This window comes from Pelmatolapia mariae, linkage group LG2 (assembly GCF_036321145.2).
Source record: "Pelmatolapia mariae isolate MD_Pm_ZW linkage group LG2, Pm_UMD_F_2, whole genome shotgun sequence".
Classification (NCBI taxonomy): domain Eukaryota; kingdom Metazoa; phylum Chordata; class Actinopteri; order Cichliformes; family Cichlidae; genus Pelmatolapia; species Pelmatolapia mariae.
The window spans coordinates 6,812,727-6,830,688 of NC_086228.1; the positions used below are offsets into that span (position 1 = coordinate 6,812,727).

At 40.0% G+C, this 17,962-nt stretch overlaps 3 protein-coding genes across 5 annotated transcripts; 2 read left to right on the top strand and 1 right to left on the bottom strand.

The window, feature by feature from the left end:
• Positions 1-254: 254 nt before the first annotated feature.
• LOC134640292 (septin-8-A-like) lies at positions 255-9,108 on the top strand. 3 transcript variants are annotated; one of them, XM_063491992.1, is made up of 10 exons: positions 255-387; positions 2,044-2,158; positions 2,288-2,483; positions 2,935-3,121; positions 3,197-3,358; positions 3,675-3,771; positions 3,926-4,094; positions 4,532-4,664; positions 4,765-4,955; positions 5,311-7,740. In XM_063491992.1, the coding sequence occupies exons 1-10, from the start codon at positions 358-360 to the stop codon at positions 5,399-5,401; spliced, it is 1,371 nt and encodes a 456-aa protein (XP_063348062.1). In that variant the 5' UTR covers positions 255-357; the 3' UTR covers positions 5,402-7,740. The 3 variants fall into 3 exon arrangements, with proteins under 3 accessions (XP_063348062.1, XP_063348055.1, XP_063348048.1); XM_063491985.1 differs by lacking the exon at positions 5,311-7,740 and adding an exon at positions 7,749-9,108 and having other exon boundaries at positions 257-387; XM_063491978.1 differs by lacking the exon at positions 5,311-7,740 and adding an exon at positions 8,602-9,105 and having other exon boundaries at positions 258-387.
• An 837-nt stretch (positions 9,109-9,945) lies between these two features.
• ccng1 (cyclin G1) lies at positions 9,946-14,012 on the top strand. Its single transcript, XM_063492037.1, has 6 exons — positions 9,946-10,149; positions 11,074-11,337; positions 11,425-11,678; positions 12,010-12,088; positions 12,313-12,423; positions 12,857-14,012. Exons 2-6 carry the CDS (start codon positions 11,074-11,076, stop codon positions 13,046-13,048), a joined length of 900 nt encoding a protein of 299 aa, XP_063348107.1. The 5' UTR covers positions 9,946-10,149; the 3' UTR covers positions 13,049-14,012.
• Positions 13,590-17,830, bottom strand: nudcd2 (NudC domain containing 2). Its single transcript, XM_063492053.1, has 4 exons — positions 17,411-17,830; positions 16,920-16,968; positions 16,487-16,638; positions 13,590-14,370 (listed from the first exon to the last, which is right to left on the bottom strand). The coding sequence occupies exons 1-4, from the start codon at positions 17,597-17,599 to the stop codon at positions 14,287-14,289; spliced, it is 474 nt and encodes a 157-aa protein (XP_063348123.1). The 5' UTR covers positions 17,600-17,830; the 3' UTR covers positions 13,590-14,286.
• Between the last annotated feature and the right edge of the window lie 132 nt (positions 17,831-17,962).

The window sequence follows — 17,962 nt, forward strand, 5'->3', positions numbered from 1 at the left end:
GGCAGAAAAAACTCCCTCTAATAAATAAATTGTACCATTTCCATTTCCATTGAAAATAATTACAAATAATAGTTAAAAAGTGCTCCCATTGTGAACCAGGTTGTTGAGGTTTTCCGTGGCAGCCGTTGCAAACCCAGTCAAAGCCGTTATTATCGTAATTTCGCGTAAAATCTTATCAAAAGCAACTATCTCGGTGTCGTTTAGTATATTTCGAGCTGCTGTAATATCATCCTCCAGCACCGAGGGGGTGTTGCCTTCAAGTAGCCATATTGAGAGCAGTGTGAGTCTGTGTGTGATGTGGATGGAGTGCAGGTCGCGCTGAACACTCATAATTCCTGCACACAGCCACTTGTGACGATGGCGGCCAGCGAGGTGGATGCTTTTGCGGTAAGTACGACGGTGGGCTGTGTGCGGGCCTGCAGCGGTGACGAGCGGTTTTTAGAAGAGCAGCATTGAGCTAGCAAACGGTTTCTTACATTCAGGTGTAAATAAAAGCAAGGTGATGTGTGCGGGGATTGCAGCAGGATGGCTGCGGTGATGAGGAAAGCTCGTTATGTGTAATGAATCGCGATGAAGATGGTTGATTCAGCGGAGAAATGCCTCGTCGCTCCGTTTTGAGGAGCTGGTCCTTGGAGACGTGCGGAAAGCGCGCACTTCAGCATCCAGGCGCGCTGTCTAGGACGAAACAGCACGGAGCCCTGCTGTGTGTCAGTACTTTCCTGTTCACCGTGTCAGCACCTCTGACAGGTGTGCACTGGGGCTGAATTAACAGCACGAAAGGAGCATGTGGTTGAAGACCAGGTCAGCAATGACTGAGAGACTGAGTTAAGAGGATAAACGTAAGTAGTAGTAAGTGGTAGCTACCAGCTCCTCAACCGTCAGCATCATATTGCTCAGCAAAAAAATGTCAGCATGTTTCAGCCAGACATGTAATTCAGGGTAATGCCATGCGTTAATTAAATCCCATCATGGCTCACCTCACATACCTGGAATTTAGTTTCCTGTCTACGTTGTAAAGGATGGAAGAGTTCAAGTTAATGTAGTGTTTGTGTTTGTGGAGGGGAGCGAGGGGGGTACCAGGGCAGCCAGCAGCTTGGATATCCTCCCATCCTGTGAAATAACATCCACATAAAGAGCTCTTTGTGTGGGTGTGTGTGTGAGAGAGAGAGATGTGAGGGAGAAGCAGAGGATTGTTGTGTTGAACACATCCTGGTGCTCATGTTGAGCCTTTTTGCAAGATGCCAGGCTCCCAGGGTGAATCTGGTATTGGAGGAACAGTCTCTCACTGCCAACTTACCAGGCCGTAGCATCATTCATCCTACTGCGTATAGTTTGGGCTACTATATACAAACTCGCAATACCCAAAGCTCAAGCTGGGAATTCTGAGTGAGTTTATCAGCTTGAGTCTCTGGCTACATATACAAAAAGATTCACTGATATGATTGTCAGTAAGTTACTTATAAGCGCCAGTTTTAAAAATAATTCATCAAACAAATATTTGTTGATGATTTAAATGTTCAATAATAATAATATCTTTATTTTTGTACCTGAGGGAGGCTGTAACAAAGTTTAGCTGCTATAACGTCTAAAGTATGCTGGAAAACAGTCCCAGGGAGTTTGGTATATACAGAGCAGCTTGTGTATGTAGTTTTTTGTGTGTAATTAATTCATTTTTAATATGGATACTGGATTACACTTGAAGCTAATGAAATCATGAAAAAACACTCTAATCTGCTCCATTTCATAACACATGAAGCACATGATACATTTAACGTGACATCAGTGCTAACTGGAATTTGGTTCACTATTTGGATGGTTCCTTTTTATAGATGGGACTGTTCAGTGTGTTAATTGGAAGAGGGAGAGAGGGAGAGAGAGATGACCTCATTTGCAAAAGATGCTTTTAAGCCTAAGAGCAGAGTGTGTGTGGATGGGATGTGACAGATGGACCTTTTAAGCTCACCATTCCAGTCACTGTTTTATTTTGTTGGATATTTACTAGCATAGGATGAATATGGTTTTGTTTTCATTGTAATTGCTCAGAATGAAGAGAAGCGAACTCTGGAGCTCAGTGGCCATGTGGGGTTTGACAGCCTTCCAGATCAGCTGGTCAGCAAAGCATCTGCACAGGGATTCTGCTTCAACATCCTCTGTGTGGGTATGTCTGAACCTAGGAGGAGCTTCAAACTTAGTCCTGTAACCATAATAAGAGTTCATTTGAAATTCATATACACTCTTTCTGCTTCATGTGTAATTTTCGCTCTCTGTTTTTCTGTCTGTTTTTAAGGTGAGACTGGGATCGGCAAGTCCACATTGATGAACACTCTTTTCAATACAACATTTGAAAATGAGGAAGCCAGCCACTATGAGCAAAAGGTGGAGCTGCGCCCGCACACGTATGAACTGCGGGAGAGCAATGTCAACCTCAAGCTGACTGTTGTGCACACTGTAGGGTTTGGAGACCAGATCAACAAAGAACAGAGGTACAGGTTGTTGATGGATGTGATGATGGACTTTTAGTTAAAATGACTGCTATCCAGACTGAGCATTTTTTTTTTTTAAAGAGGAAGAAACAGTTTAGAAATCAAAGAAAACCTTTGAAAATTCACAGAGATTAGACTATAAACCTGATAGATCAGTGCCAACCCTGAATCACTTTGCCATTTTTCTCTTATGCTGAAACAATTTCCGATTGTAAAATCGAGAGCCAGCTCTGCCCCGCTGCTGGCATTTAAATTGGAGAGGAAGAAAGGGAACGGGGGAGTGACTGATAGAGCAAATGTGGTTTCAATAGCTGTTTGAGTGCTCCATCAGCAGGAAGTGTACACATCTAACATGCTTGGCTGTGTACAGAGTTTGTACCCTGGTTACCGATATGTCTGTTGAACAACATGAAGTTGAATGTTCATGCATGTAATGTTTTTTTTACTGCAGCTACAAACCCATTCTTGAGTATATCGATGCCCAGTTTGAGAAGTTTCTTGAAGAGGAGCTAAAAATAAAGCGCTCCCTGTTTAACTACCACGACACGAGGATCCACATCTGCCTGTATTTCATCGCCCCCAACGGACATTCTCTGAAGTCCCTCGATCTCGTCACGATGAAGAAACTGGACAGCAAGGTGAAAAGAGATCCAAGCTCTGTGTATTTCAGCAGTTTTTACTGAGTCCATGGCTTATCTTATGGTTATCTTCAGGTGAACATCATCCCTGTGATTGCTAAGGCAGACACTGTGTCCAGGAATGAGCTAGAAAAGTTAAAGATCAAGGTTATGAGTGAGCTGGTCAGCAATGGAGTCCAGATATATCAGTTTCCCACAGAGGATGAGGCTGTTGCAGAGATCAACTCCTCCATGAATGTGAGTCCTAAAAACAGATAAACATAAAAACATGTGCACCGTGGATTTGGTACCTAATGCTTTTTTAATGCTTGTTTGTAGTCATCGGTTAATCTGCATACTTGCTCTCTCTTTTTTAAGCTAACTAATATTATGCTGATAATCACATGTAAGGATAATCAACTTTGTCATGTCATTTGAAAATAGATGTTCATTGGTAAGGAAACAGTATTTTTAGAAACATTATATAATGCATAATGGCATATTAGGATCCTGGATATGACGCAGCATTATTAATAGCTCTGTATTCTAACATTATCAGTACTCTTTGTCACAGACTCTTCTGCCGTTTGCTGTGATTGGAAGCGTAGACGACGTGAAAGTAGGAAATAAGATGGTGAAAGGAAGGCTGTACCCCTGGGGATCTGTGGAGGGTGAGTCTGCTGAAATGGTTTGGCAGTCATCATGAGGGAGCTGTTTAGTCAGATGCCTGCTGCTCAACTCCAGTTTTCTTTTTATTTATTTATTATTTGACGTATAAACATGATGGATTTTATGAGCAATTAAAAGACCAGTTTTTCTTTTCAGTGGAAAACGAAAAGCATTGTGATTTTGTGAAGCTGAGGGAGATGTTGCTGCGTGTGAACATGGAGGATCTCCGGGAGCAAACGCACGCTCGTCACTATGAGCTGTACCGTCGCTGCAAGCTGGAAGAGATGGGCTTCAAGGACACAGGCACTGACAGCCAGTCGTTCAGGTGAAATTAGGGAAAGCAGTGATGCAAATGCATCTGGGCAATTTACTTTATCAAAAAAAAACAAACCCAAAACAAAACTCTAGCTTTCTTATGAGGTTAAAAATGTGCAAATAAATTGGATTATTCATAAACAGCACATTAAAGTCAATGGTTTAAGGAGATTTAGATAAAGAATGTGACTTGAAAACTATTAATCCCTCAGTATCACAGTTAAAATGTTTTATAATTTGGTGTGTCTTGTTTTCTAATTTTGAATGTTGAGTTAAAATATTGCTTGTTTATTATTATTTATTACTATTGCAGAGCATTTTTCTGGATGAGTTCTGTTAGCGGTAGTTAACATTACAGCGTTTGCGCTACAGATTTTATGGCTCAACGAAGTGTGAAGTTATAGGGCAGTAAAGTGAGCATATTATTGACTTTACCCTGATCTTCAGCCTGCAGCAGACATACGAAGCCAAGAGGAAGGAATTTCTTGTGGAGCTGCAGCACAAAGAAGAAGAAATGAGACAGATGTTTGTCAACAAAGTGAAGGAGACAGAAGCTGAGCTGAAAGAGAAAGAAAAAGAGGTGAGGATTAACAAAGTCGTAAAAGAACTCCTGTGTGATCATATCTCATATTTGGCTTGTATGACATTGCTCTGTGTATATACATTATCATCACCTGTAGCTTCATGAGAGGTTTGAGCAGCTCAAGCGTATGCACCAAGAAGAAAAGAAGAATCTGGAGGAGAAAAGACGAGAGCTGGAGGAGGAGATGAATGCCTTCAATAGGAGGAAGGTTGCAGCAGAGACACTGATGGGACAGGCACTCCAAGGTTGCTCACAGCAGCCATTCAAAAAGGACAAAGACAAGAAGAAGTAAGTTAATGTGTTTGCATTTACCTTGTGCTGGTTGCTTAATTCACACACTGATTGTCAGCAGAACTGTTAATACAGTCAATGAGTAATACCATAAGATCAAGCTATTTATGGATAACCATTGTCAATCTACATTATATTCACTGACCTTCCATATCATGGAGGTCAGTCTTTGTGGTGTTTTTTAGAAAGGGGGGAGCAGTAGAACGTGATTAACGAGATAGTGTTATCTTCCCGGCGGCCATGTTGGCTCAGAAAAGGATACGGGGACAGATTCAGACTGACACTGTGTGCCCAGACACTGTAGGAAGGGTCACAGCTTGGATGACACAGCCTGATGCTTATGTCTCTGCAGGCTGACCTGCCAGACTGTATCTCGGGCAGGGACAATTCTGTTTACATTGGACTGGTCTCACCGATGCTCTCGCCATGCAGAGCACAGATGATACTCATACATCCCGCAAAGAGCTGTAATCATGATGTTGCGTATGCTTTAAATGCAGCTTGATCCTGGCATCAGCCTTATAAAACACAGCACACCAAAGCTGTCTTAATAGTCAGTAAAATAGAAAAATGAAAAGAACTGAGTGAGCAGAGTTTCTTGGAAACATTTACTATTAATGGTAAGGGCTTCAGTATTCCAGACAGTAAAATTTTATGAGGCGTTTAGCCAGTATAATTACATGTGAGGTGGATGAAGAGATTTCAGGTATTTTAATGTTTTAATAATTCTTCCTGCTATTCTTATAACACTGTTTTTGAAAAAGCAATAAATGCATTTTTATGCATTTCAAAATTAACAGCTTCGTACACTAAGCATATACACAAAGGGATTTATAAAATAATCCTTTAAATATGTCATATGAAAGATGAGGAAATGTTTGTAAAAATCTTACTGTAGACAAGAGTGAGCTGAAGCTTTAAGGTAAGATAGCAAGTGGAGAGTATTTAAAGTCACTGTCTAACCAAAAAGTCTGGTTGCTGTTGCTGTTTTTTTTAAATACACTCACTGAGCACTTCATTAGGTACACATTGCTAGTACCAGCTTGACCTCCCTTTTTACTTCAAAAAACCATCTTAATTTGTCATGGTACAGATTCAACAAGGTGTTAGAAACATTCCTCAGAGGTTCCTCAGGTCCATATTGACATACTAGCGTCACCCAGCTCCTGCAGATTTGTCAGCTACAGTGATCCCTCGCTATAACGCGGTTTACCTTTCACGGCCTCGCTGTTTCGTAGATTTTTTTTCCATGCAATTTTGCATGCTTTTTTGAATTTTAATTTTTTACAGCACGTTGTGTTCTGTGTCCTGATTGGCTGTAGATCATTGTCAATCAATCTCTTCAGTGCCGTGTCTCCTGTACACTACAGAATGCGTTTAGCTTGTCAAATTTACATAAATCTTCGATCGCTAGCAGCGTGACTCTGAAGTGCTGTACTGTATGTTTGGAAGTTTTCTCCCCAACAAACACAACAATGTCGACGAAAAGTTTTGCACTGTCAAAGGCACCTGCGGTAGCACCCAAAAGGCAGAGGAAGATGCTAACCATCGCACAAAAAGTTGCACTTCTGGACATGCTAAAGGAAGGTAGAAGTTACTGTATTTTTCAGGTAATAAGGCGCATTAAGCAAAACAAAACAGTCAGATAAGTCAAACTTTACTCAACTCATTCTTCTTGCTTCCTCCACTTCCGTATGATTGAATTACACTGAATTGAATTGAATTGATTCATTATGTTAAATTCTCTCACAGCTGCTCTATTCTGTTCTGTTCTGTACCTGAAATTAGGGTTTGAGCTTTGGTTTCGTTCTATAATACTGGACTTATTTTTCTACAAAGGTTTGAACTTTGAGAATGTTTAAACAAGTGAGAAAAGTGTGAAAATGTTCATGCCTGTCTCAGAGAAGTGAATAAAGTGCATGGTGAGGGGTTTTACAACCTTAAAACATCTATAATAATTGTAAATAATAAAGTTGGCTACTTCACGGATTTCACCTATCGCAGGTTGTTTTTAGAACGAGGGACCACTGTATACATCCACAATGTGGATTTCCCATTCCACTACATCCCCATTGTGCTCTATTGGATTGAGACCTGGTGACTATGGAGGCCATAGTACAGGGGTATTGTACTGAGGTTTTGTACTTTTGTATTGAGTACAGGGAACTCATTGTCATGTTCAAGAAATCAGTTATCCTGCTAAAAAGAGCCATCAGATGATGGGTACTCCATCATACAGAGATAGTCATGGTCAGCAACCATATTCAGTTAGGCTGTGGTGTTTAAATAATGCCTAGATACGAAGAAAATATCGCCCGCACCACCAGCAGCCTTCATTCTGATTCTGCCATCCAAATTTTGCAGCACAAATCAAGATTCATCACACCAGACAATATTTTCCATTTCCTATTGTCCAATTTTGGGTTATTTTGCAATAATGAGCAGCTGAACAGGTGTACCTAATAATGTGGCTGGTGAGTGTGTGTATAGGCATTGTTGGTGTATAAAGAGTTAAGCTGTCAGTGTTTTCCTGTTGGACTTGAGCTCAGAGACAGTTTAAACCTCAGACTTGTCACACAGCTAAATGTCTCTCTGGGATATTTGTTAGTAAATGTGATTTAAATGTTAAACTGTCAGTAATGGGAGTTGAGCTGCCAGCATATTTCAACCCAAACACTCTTGCATTCCATTTCATTCACTATTTACTTTTGATTCCTGCCATATTTCAGATCCTTCATCCTTTTTTTTTTTCTTTTGCCATATTTTGTCATATTTCTTTTCCCCTTTCAGTTGATTTATGGATCAAACATCAGTGGAAACCAGGAATGTTTGTGCCATCAGCATGGGAAAAACGATCTTACGGATGAGAAAGGGAGCCTTGTTCAGTGTATTTAAGTTTTATATGCTGATTGTGCTAAACACATAATAATAAATCAATGGACGTTTTTCATAACATGTAACTTGTGTAATTTTATGTTCTTGACAAGAATGTATGTTCATCTTCAGTTGTAAATTTAAGTCTCTGGTTCTCAATGAGACACTAACAGAACTTTATATTAAAAAATAAATATTGAATAATCTTTTTACGTATATATTAATACATTTATTCACAAGATGCTTTGTAACGTATATGAATATACTGATCTTTTTTAATTGTTGTTTTTCTCAGGTGATATCTTTCAATTGCCTAAGCAGTGTTCTGTGCAGCATTATGAAGAACATGGTTAAATTTACTGACAGTGAATCTGGAAATGAACACAATTTCTTTGTCTTCATTTACATTTAAATAAAGAGAGATGATGGGAAACAGAATAGAGCATCAGTTTGTGTGTCACCTGAACCCATTTCCATCGGAATGCCTCAGTGCTTTGGGACTTTCATCGCATGAGCCCTTTGGTTGACTCAAAGCATTTCATATTGTAGCTGTTGTGTCATGCCATACCCAAAACACATCTGATAATTTTGATTTATTTAACAGTGTTGCTTGTTTTATTTTTATATCAATCAGTGGCAGCAGCAGGAAACCCAGCAACATGATTTATTTTTAATCAACATGTGCAGTGTTATTGAATTTGTCACATGACCTTTACTGACTGATGCTTGTTTGGATAAATGATGATGTGGTTTTTCTTTCCTCTCATAGCTTCTTTAGTCTCCCATCTGCGTGCTCCCTAACCTCAGGAAGGAATTTGAATTAGAAGACTTTCTACCACGTCTAAAGATCACAGACTAACTACTCAAGTTTATTATTTTTACAGTGTTAAAATAAAAGTTTTGCTGAACTTTCACTTGAAGTGAGTCAAAGTCTTCCATGTCTACTAAACAATGTTCTTTTTAAACAGCGCTCTGTAGCATGGTCTCTGCATGGCTCCTAAACTGCAAGTATTAAAATATCTCCAATACCAAAATTTCCAATTTTTTTTGTACTAAATGTGCTACTTTCGTCTGTTATGCTTGTGGTTTCTGATAAATGACAAGTTACACTGTGAAATATATACTATAAACTGACATGATTATTGCTGTTAAAGGTACTGATTGTGAATCATTATGATTTAGAAGCACTTTAAATCAGTTATAGTAAATATGCTTTCTTTATTTATATCCAATTATAAATGGTACCCTGTACTACTAACTTGTCAGCTCTTTGTTGTGTTTGCAATATATATATATATATATATATATATATATATATATATATATATATATATATATATATATATATATATATATATATATATATGAGAGAGATTTCATATTTTAAACTGTATATAAATTCAGGATTAGATCTCTTTATGTCATAAGATCTATATACTGGGTCTGTGTAGACCTGCTTGGCAGATTTTTAAATCCTAATGTAATAAAGAGTTACTTTATTGAAAAATGAACTGTGTACTCTCTATATTTACTTTGATTTTTAGACAGAAAAGACCAAAGAAGTGATGGAAAATGCAGGTTCCTTCCAGATTGTTCCAGAAACTTGCCAGTGGCCCTCAACATAGTATGGTTGTTTTGTGTGTGTGTGTTCCTTAAACTAACATCTGGACCATGGAAACACTTAAAAACATGAATTTTAGAGGAAAGTTTTCTATAAAAGTTGTGTGCGTGTGTGTCTTTTTTTTAAATAGTTTTCTATGATTTCGACACCCTTTTAAAAATGTAATCTATTTTACTACCCACTAAAGACATTACTGTGTAAATGTTGATATCATTTGTATATCTGTATTTATTTATTAATGAATTTAAAAAAATTTAATCCAATATAATTTATATACCAAAGGAGCCAACTTTATTACGACGCTATTTTGGGTCGTATCCCACCTTCTGACGTGCGATTGGCCCTAATGCATGAATGGGGTGGACCTTGTATGTGACTTGCTAGTTAAATATCCAATTAAAATGTAGAGCTGTTAACGTCACTTGTTGAGGACCAATAGAAAATCGACATGGTTGGTCATGGGCTTGGTTTTATGCCTGTTTTAACGCCTTAACTGTCCTTTTCCCCGTCGCCTTACGCCAAGGGTAGGGGGTGTGCATAGGCAGAAACTAACCTATGCTTAAAACTTTCTTTAGTGAAAGTTCATACTTACACTTTTGTGTGTTTTATTTCTCCATTCACTCGCTTATTTAAAGCGCGTGGATTTTTTTCACCTGCTCTTTTTTTTTAATATAAAAAGCAACGTAACTGTTTAAGGTAAGTAAACCCATTTTCCTTATATGATATATATATATTTTTTATCTAGTGGTGTTCGTGGCTCTAAACAGTAAATGACGTGTTGCTATCAGCCAAAAAAAATGCTACTAGTTTTAGAGATGGATTTTTAGCTAGCGTTAGCTTTAATTGCTAAACAGTTTACGTCGTCAACAAAGAGTAGTTTGTCATTTTCTGGTTTCTCTAATAAAGTATGAAGTTTACCTTACATAGTACTTACAGACTTATGTTGTTGTTTCACTCTTATCTTTACTGTTTAAACTGTGTACTGTCACTTTGGTTTGCTGTGCCATGCTTTGCGTTAGCTCTCCATTGGTGTGTATGGCAGGGACATGTCTCGACATGACGCCGGTCCTTGCCCTGACATACACAAGGCCTGCTGCTGTGATACGGCTACATGTATTGTGGACTCACAAACTAGCACTAGAGCTGTGGAACTCGTGTTTTACACACTTTTAGTAGCAGAAATGTCGCTTTAACTAAAAACGGAGAAACTTTTTTTAAGCATATCCCTGTTCTGTATTCGTCTCATTTCGCCTCCTGTTTATATACAGTCATTGCTCCTGTCCAGTCCAGTTTAGTCCAGTTCAGTGACGGGCATGTGTTAGCGGAAGGCTTGTTGCAGGATCTTGTTAGTAAACTGCGCTCACTGTATTTGTTTAACCATTTTTGTTTCGGACTAGATGTCCTTTAAATACACCAGTCTAATATTTTAATTACGTCGCAGACAGAGCCTTGCCTTATTAAAGAGACTAAGATGTTTATCAGAATTATGTTAATACTTTATACACATTTTATGGTCACACAGTTAATCCCAGTGTATCTTTTGTTTGTTTGTTCGTGTTTTTTTTTTTTTTTTGGTTTTTTTTTACTGTATCACTAAGTTTTATTTTCATGTCTGTGCAGATGATTGACACAGTAACAGGCCCTGTGGCACAGCCCTTTGCAGCCCAGCTGAAGGCCCTGATTGATCTGGAGGGCCGATACCAACCAAAGCTGAGTGGCTTGAGGTTCATTGAAAGCGCCCAGGACAATGGCCTCAGGATGACTTCTCGACTCAGGGAGCTGGAGGTGAAGGACCTGCTTTCGCTGACCAGGTTCTTTGGTTTCAGTTCAGAGAGCTTCTCGTTGGCTGTCAGTTTGCTGGACCGATTTCTGTCTGTCATGAAGGTTTGTAAATGCAGTACATTTTGCTTACTTTCTTAAAATCTTAGCAGTTGTTCCGTGCTCCAATATCCATTTCCCCATCTCCTACAGATTCAGCCAAAGCACCTTTCTTGTGTCGGCCTGTGCTGCTTTTACATCGCTGTGAAGTCCACAGAAGAAGAGAAGAACGTGCCTCTGGCCAATGACCTGATTCGCATCAGTCAGAATCGCTTTACAGTGTCTGACATGATGAGGATGGAGAAGATCATCATGGAGAAGCTCTACTGGAAGGTGAAGGCCCCCACGGCCCTGCGCTTTCTCCGCGTCTTTCACAGCCACGTCCTGGAGCAGCTCGACGCTGAGAGGTAAGGACAGACGGTCACACCAACCTGCAGGGCTGAGCTATGACTCAACGAGATTATATTTACTCTACTAAAATGTGTCTTCTCATATTTGGTTTGAAAGCTAACACTAACCAAAAATATATTTTTTAGCCAACAGGCACAGTCCTGTTTGAAATCGTGTAGACTTTTAGACATGTGACAGGGTGTTAGAAAACAAATATGCAAGTCCCCCTTTTCAAACGTTACCTTTTAAAAAATAGAAATCCTTTTGGTTGGCTTTTTTATCACTATTTATGTAAGCTGTACTTCACATTCAGTTTGCTTTGACACTAAAAGCATTTTTTCCCTTTAGCATGAAGCTCCTGAGCCTTGAGAGACTGGAGGCGCAGCTGAAAGCCTGTCACTGCTCATTTGTCTTCTCCAAAATAAAGGTAAGCCAAAACAACTACTCTCTCCACATTGAAAATAATGACTTATTTCAATGCTTTTCTGCGCTTTTCATTGAAAATCAGACTGCTTTTGTCTTGTACACTTCTCGTTTGTTGTTGTATTTCAGGTATAATGTAATCTGCGTCGATTTACTTTTAAATGTTGTCATAGTTTCTACTTTTCTTTTCTTTTTTTTTAACAAGAGACTGTTTGTGTTTCTGTGCAGCCATCTCTGCTTGCCCTGGCTCTCCTGTGTTTTGAGGCCCATGATGAACATGACCCAGAGCACCTTGACAAAATATCTGAGGCCTTGAGCAATCTGCAGCAGCAGCTAAATGTAAGTCCAGCTCTGAGCCTTTTGCTTTAAAGAATATATACGAGCAGTTCAAACTAATCCTTATTTTAAACTGGGCCTCAGAGACACAAGCCCTTTATGCCAACGTTCTTCTGATTGGTTGCCCCTAGCAGGCAGAAGGTTTAAACAGGTCAGTGGGACTTGTGTGCTCATGGCTACACCCGTGTGCCTTATTAGGAATAGGTCCGCCTTATCAACATACAGGTCAAAGAGTAGGAAAAAACTGTATCAAAATGAGCCTTTGCTCAACTCAAACCAAAATGGCTCGTTTTTAACATTATTGCATATTAGTGTTTTTGTCTAACAGTTAATATAAGGTGGTGATGATCCATGCAGTGTAGCTTAATGAATTTTAATGCTTCTTGCCAAGTGTTAAGCAGAGAAAGATGTGACGCCTCATTCTTCTTTCCTGCAGATCAAAGACGGGGATCTGGTTTGCATGCGGGAGCTAGTTGGAAAATGCTTGGCTGAGTACGCCACCACTAAGTGCTGCAGGCCAAACGTCCAGAGACTTCGCTGGACTATTTCGGGAAGAACTGCACGTCAGCTGAAGCACAGCTACTACAAGATCACTCACCTTCCCACCATACCTGAGTCAGCTTGTTAAAACCTGGGCGTCCAAGTGGGTGACTTTACATGGAAAGAAAAATTACAGCATTACCACTGTTACATCTTTGTCCTCTGACTGGATGTAACATGCAGTATGGTCACCCACTTACAGCTCCAGCTTTATTTTCCTTAGAGACCTTCATCTGTGATGATGGATGTCTTTAAGGAAATGCTTTCTTATCCCTTAAGTTTGTAATCATATGTTGATCAGACACACATTTTTCTATCCCTATGACAAGGAGTAATTCTTCCTCAGAAAGGTTGAAGTTTTACTTTCTTGGTTGAGCCGTTTGCACAGGTGTCTAGTATGTTCTTGTTTAAATCCGTACCACGGTGTTTGGTGTTTCCCTGGAACGGGTTGCTGGTTTTAAGCTAATAAGTATAGAACCACCTAGGTCCTCAGTCCACCATGTGGAAGAGGAGGGAGAGGGATTTTGTGAACAGCAAAAAATGGAACCAAAAGATCGGGCCCAAAGTCCTTCACTCCCACCCTAGGTTGCTAAGCTGTCCTGAATGCACACTCCTACCCAAGGTGATGATTTTTTTTTTTGTTAAAGAAAACATTTTATTTTGATGTGGCGAGGGAGCTCTGGTTTGTACCAGGGAAATTAAGCTAGTGATGATCCTGTTATCTACAGCTCATCAGTGTTTGAGATGCAACGTTACCAACGGTTACAGATGAGTTGTTTTCACCAACTCTTAATTTGTGGACACCGTGTGAAGCACCACAAATATACTGAGTTAAGTTGTTAGTTTTTTAGAGAGCACCCAGAAAACCCCAAAAAAGGTCATTGCAGTGGAAATTCAGGTTGAAATTTATATCGCATTTTCTGTGCCAGTTTCCCTGTTTAGTTTGATTTTAGTGACAAAACAAAATGTGGTCTCAAATTCAAAATGACTGAATACGCCATCTGATTAACCTATGTATTTGTACCTTTCAATAAAACTTTATTGAAAAGCTATTGCTGAGTGCACTTTGTTTTTATTAAAACATGTCAGAAAATTCTCATAACGAGAGTTATCAACTTCCTTTGTAGAGTCTTCCCACTCCCCACATCTGGTTTGCACAAAATCAGTCCTTTGAGGACGAGACCAATGATGTGACAGCCAGGCTTTTTAGTTCGTCTCAAGGCAAATTCTTGTCACAGTAGACCGAATGAATCCACTGTTGTTCTGCACATTGTGCATGATGGGCAGAGGTAACGCCTCAAGCATGTACTAGCATCATGTTAAGGGTCACTTCTGTAAGCTGGAAAAGTCTGGACCGCCACCGGCAAAATTCCCAGAGATCTCTGCACCGCTGAAGTCAAATCCAGGATTCTAACAAAGGAAAAAGAGTCAGTAAGACATACTGCTGATTGTTAATCTGTAATTAAGATTTCCTGAGGATGTATCTGAGTTTAAGAAACAGATGTAAGAAGACAAACTCATCACTGAGTGCTCATCTCAACAATTTCCAGAATCACAGCAGTAACACTGCAATGAGTGTTTAATAAAGACACACTTATTAGGTTAGTTAGTGATAGTAAATTAGCCACAGGTGTGCACACAAATGGTTGGTAGTCTCACTGTTAGCCCTGCAATAGACTGGTGACCTGTCAGCCTCTCACACAATATCAGCAGAGAGACTCCAGCTCATCCTGATTTGGATAAATAGTTAAGAAGATGAACTGATGGATGGATTGCTTGATAAAGGGCTTTGAGGTTGAAAGCAATGCCTTCATTAACTTAACAGATCATCACCTTTAAAACATTCTCAGGAATGAGCTCTGACAGCCAGACTTTCAGAACCCCTTACAGGTTTCATTACGCAAAAAATGTAATATGTTAAAAGTCAGTGACTCAACACACTGCCACATAACTGCAAGTTAGCAATGTCGCACATTACATCAGAAATCTCTATCGTAATGAGAAAGACATTTTCCAATCTTTCCTTCAAGCTGAAGTGTTACTGCTAATCCTACAACTCAAAGAGCATGTCAGCTGCATTTCTGAGAATTAAGGTGGCATGGTTATTTTTGTTTTCTCCTTAGCCTACCCAGAAATGACCATCACAGAGTTCCCTTGATTATTTCCCTTCATTATTTATGGATTGCTTCATTTATAAGAAAAACAGATTCATCACAACCTGGGGACTGAGTTATTATTAATGGATTGGAAATGAAAACATTAGTCAGCTGTCTATATTTCAACAATCCAAAACATACACTCATTACACCTGTCCAACTGCTCGTTAATGTGCATATCTAATCAGCCTGATGGCAGCAACTTAATACAGTTAGCCATACACACATGGTCAAGATGATGTGCTTCAAACTGAGCATCAGACCGAGGAATAAAGGTAATTTAAGTAGCTTTTTTGGAATATTTATATTTCAGAAACTGCTCATCTCACTGCAATTTCCCCACAGACCCACCTGTGGGGTTTATGGAGAATGGTTTGAAAAAGAGAAACTATCCAGTTATTGGCAGCTCTGTAAGAAAAAATATATTGTTGATAGTGGAGGTCAGAGGAGAGTGCCCTGACTGCTTCAAGCTGCAGGTAGCAGGAGCTTCAATAACTACTTGTTACAACCAAGATGTAGAAAAGAGTTTCTCTGGAAACACATGCTGAAACTCAAAGCAGATGAACTACAACAGCAGAAGACCCATCCTGTCAGCTAAGAACAGGAAACTGATGCTACAATTCAAGCGGGCTCAAATTGGACAATAGTCTCAATCTCTGCTGCAACATTTGGATGGATCCACGTGGCCCTGTATCAAAAGTTCAGACTGCTGGTGGTGGTGATGGTCTAATGATACTGGAGATAGACTGTGGTGTTTAAATTATGCCCAGCTGGTACTAATGAGCCCACAGACCAAAACCTGAGTATTTTTGCTGCCCATGTCAATCCCATTATGACCACAGCATGACCATGTTCTCAGGGTTGTTTCCATTAAGAAAATACACCATGTCACAAATCTCAAATCATCTCAAAGTGGTGTCTTGAACATGACAGTGGTCTCAAATGGCCTCCACGGTCACCGGATCTCAATCCATTAGAGAACCTCTGGGATGTGGCAGAACTGGAGATTCACATCATGAATGCTGACAAATCTGCAGCGACTGTGTGACGCTATTATGTCAACATAGAACAAAATCTCAGCGGAATATTTCCAGCACCTTGTTGAATCTGTGCCATTAAGAATTAAAGCAGCCCTGAAGGCAAAATGGGCTCCAAACCCAGTTGTAAGATATGTACCTAATGAAGTGACCAGTAAGTGTATGTAAAGCCTTTAAAAGTTTCCTTTTTAGAAGGTGGTCCTAACCTGGCTGAAAAAGTAGCAGCTGTGCAGTAGAAGAAATGTATTAGGATTACATGCGTGCAACATACGACAGTCATTAGGATGTACAGTAGAGTCGACGTTGCTACAGAGGTCAGCGAATCAAACTCACCTCTCGCTGAAACCTCTCCAGAGTGAGTTTTCTCTGCATCTGGTCTTGGACCCAAGCATTCGCACAATACTCCCCCTCCAGCAGCGAGGACCAGCAGTTTCCTGCTTCTCTGTTGGTCTTCATCAGAATGATCCGGATAAGACATTTATCCTCTGAGGAGATGATCAGCAAAGCAAACGATGCATCAAGCTGGCTCTCATTAAAGTCTAATTTGGTAGTTTCTGAGAATGTCTCCTTTCTATCTGACCATTTCTAATTCAACAATGAAATAATACACAGGGTGAACATAAAGCCCCCAGTAACTTAACATAAGTAACATAAAGACATGAATGGATGAATATCACAAGTCTTAACACAGCCAGTCAACAGCAATCATTAGAGTTATAAGGATAGTTATTAATTCCTTTAATATTTCTGTGAGTGTGTCACTTACCTAGTGTCCATGTGGCCTCATCTGATACAGTTGTTCCAAATAACTTTCCCTGGCAAAAAATAAAATAAAACAAAAAATGAATAATATCCGTTTTATTCATATCAGCACATCTGGACCTGTTCTTGGAAGAGTTAAAAGACCTGCACAGGTCTAGCTGCGTTACAGCAAAATACAGTGAAGTTACATACTCTTTGCGTACACACAACAGCCAGACTGATTTCATTGTACGGTATCAAAATAGGCGACACTGCTGATTAACTGTGACGTGGACTTTTAGGTCCAACTGTGATAAGTATGACGGAAAGGGGCTACATGAATGGTCTTACAAGGCTGGATTGTGTTTACTGGTTAGTTCAGTCACTGGGTAAAAGAGGGTGAGAGTGGGGTGGAGTTGGAGGATACACCAGGAATCGCATTATCTTACTTTCTGCAAATAAAGATCACAGCATGCAGGTTCATCTCGGGACCTGGGAGTCACTTTGGTGCCCTACCTTGAATATTTCCTTTCCCTTGACCAACAGCTCGATGTCTCTGGACCCCAGGTGACACTTGACCTCTTTAGCAGTGGTCCCGTGAGGCACGTTGACTTCAATGAAGACCTCCTCCATGGTCTGGTACCAGGAGCCCCATGGCGTCTTGCAGGGGACGACACCGCTCCTCTCCTCGAAGTGTACCGACATGCTACGGCTGCAAGCCGGCTCACGGGTCGGCTAACCTCCGCTGACCAGCTTCCAGCGTGAAACCGAGCAGGTCGAAGATACGCTGGAGGCTTGCTGTGCGGTTAACTGTTACAGTTACCTATATGTTTTTTAACTTTAAAGGACTGTTTTTAAGTTGGTGTATTTTACCTCTCCCTGTGGTGTTATGCCCCTCACAAGCTCCAAATTTCTTCTTCTTCTTCTGAGTCTCGGTGTCATTTCCGGTTGTGAAAATCACGGAAGCTGCAGCGCCATCTACTGCCCGATAGGATGAACCAGTAATTAGAAAACCTTGCTCCCACGAGACACACCATAGACTCTTTAGCTAGAATTTTTCTTTCTTTT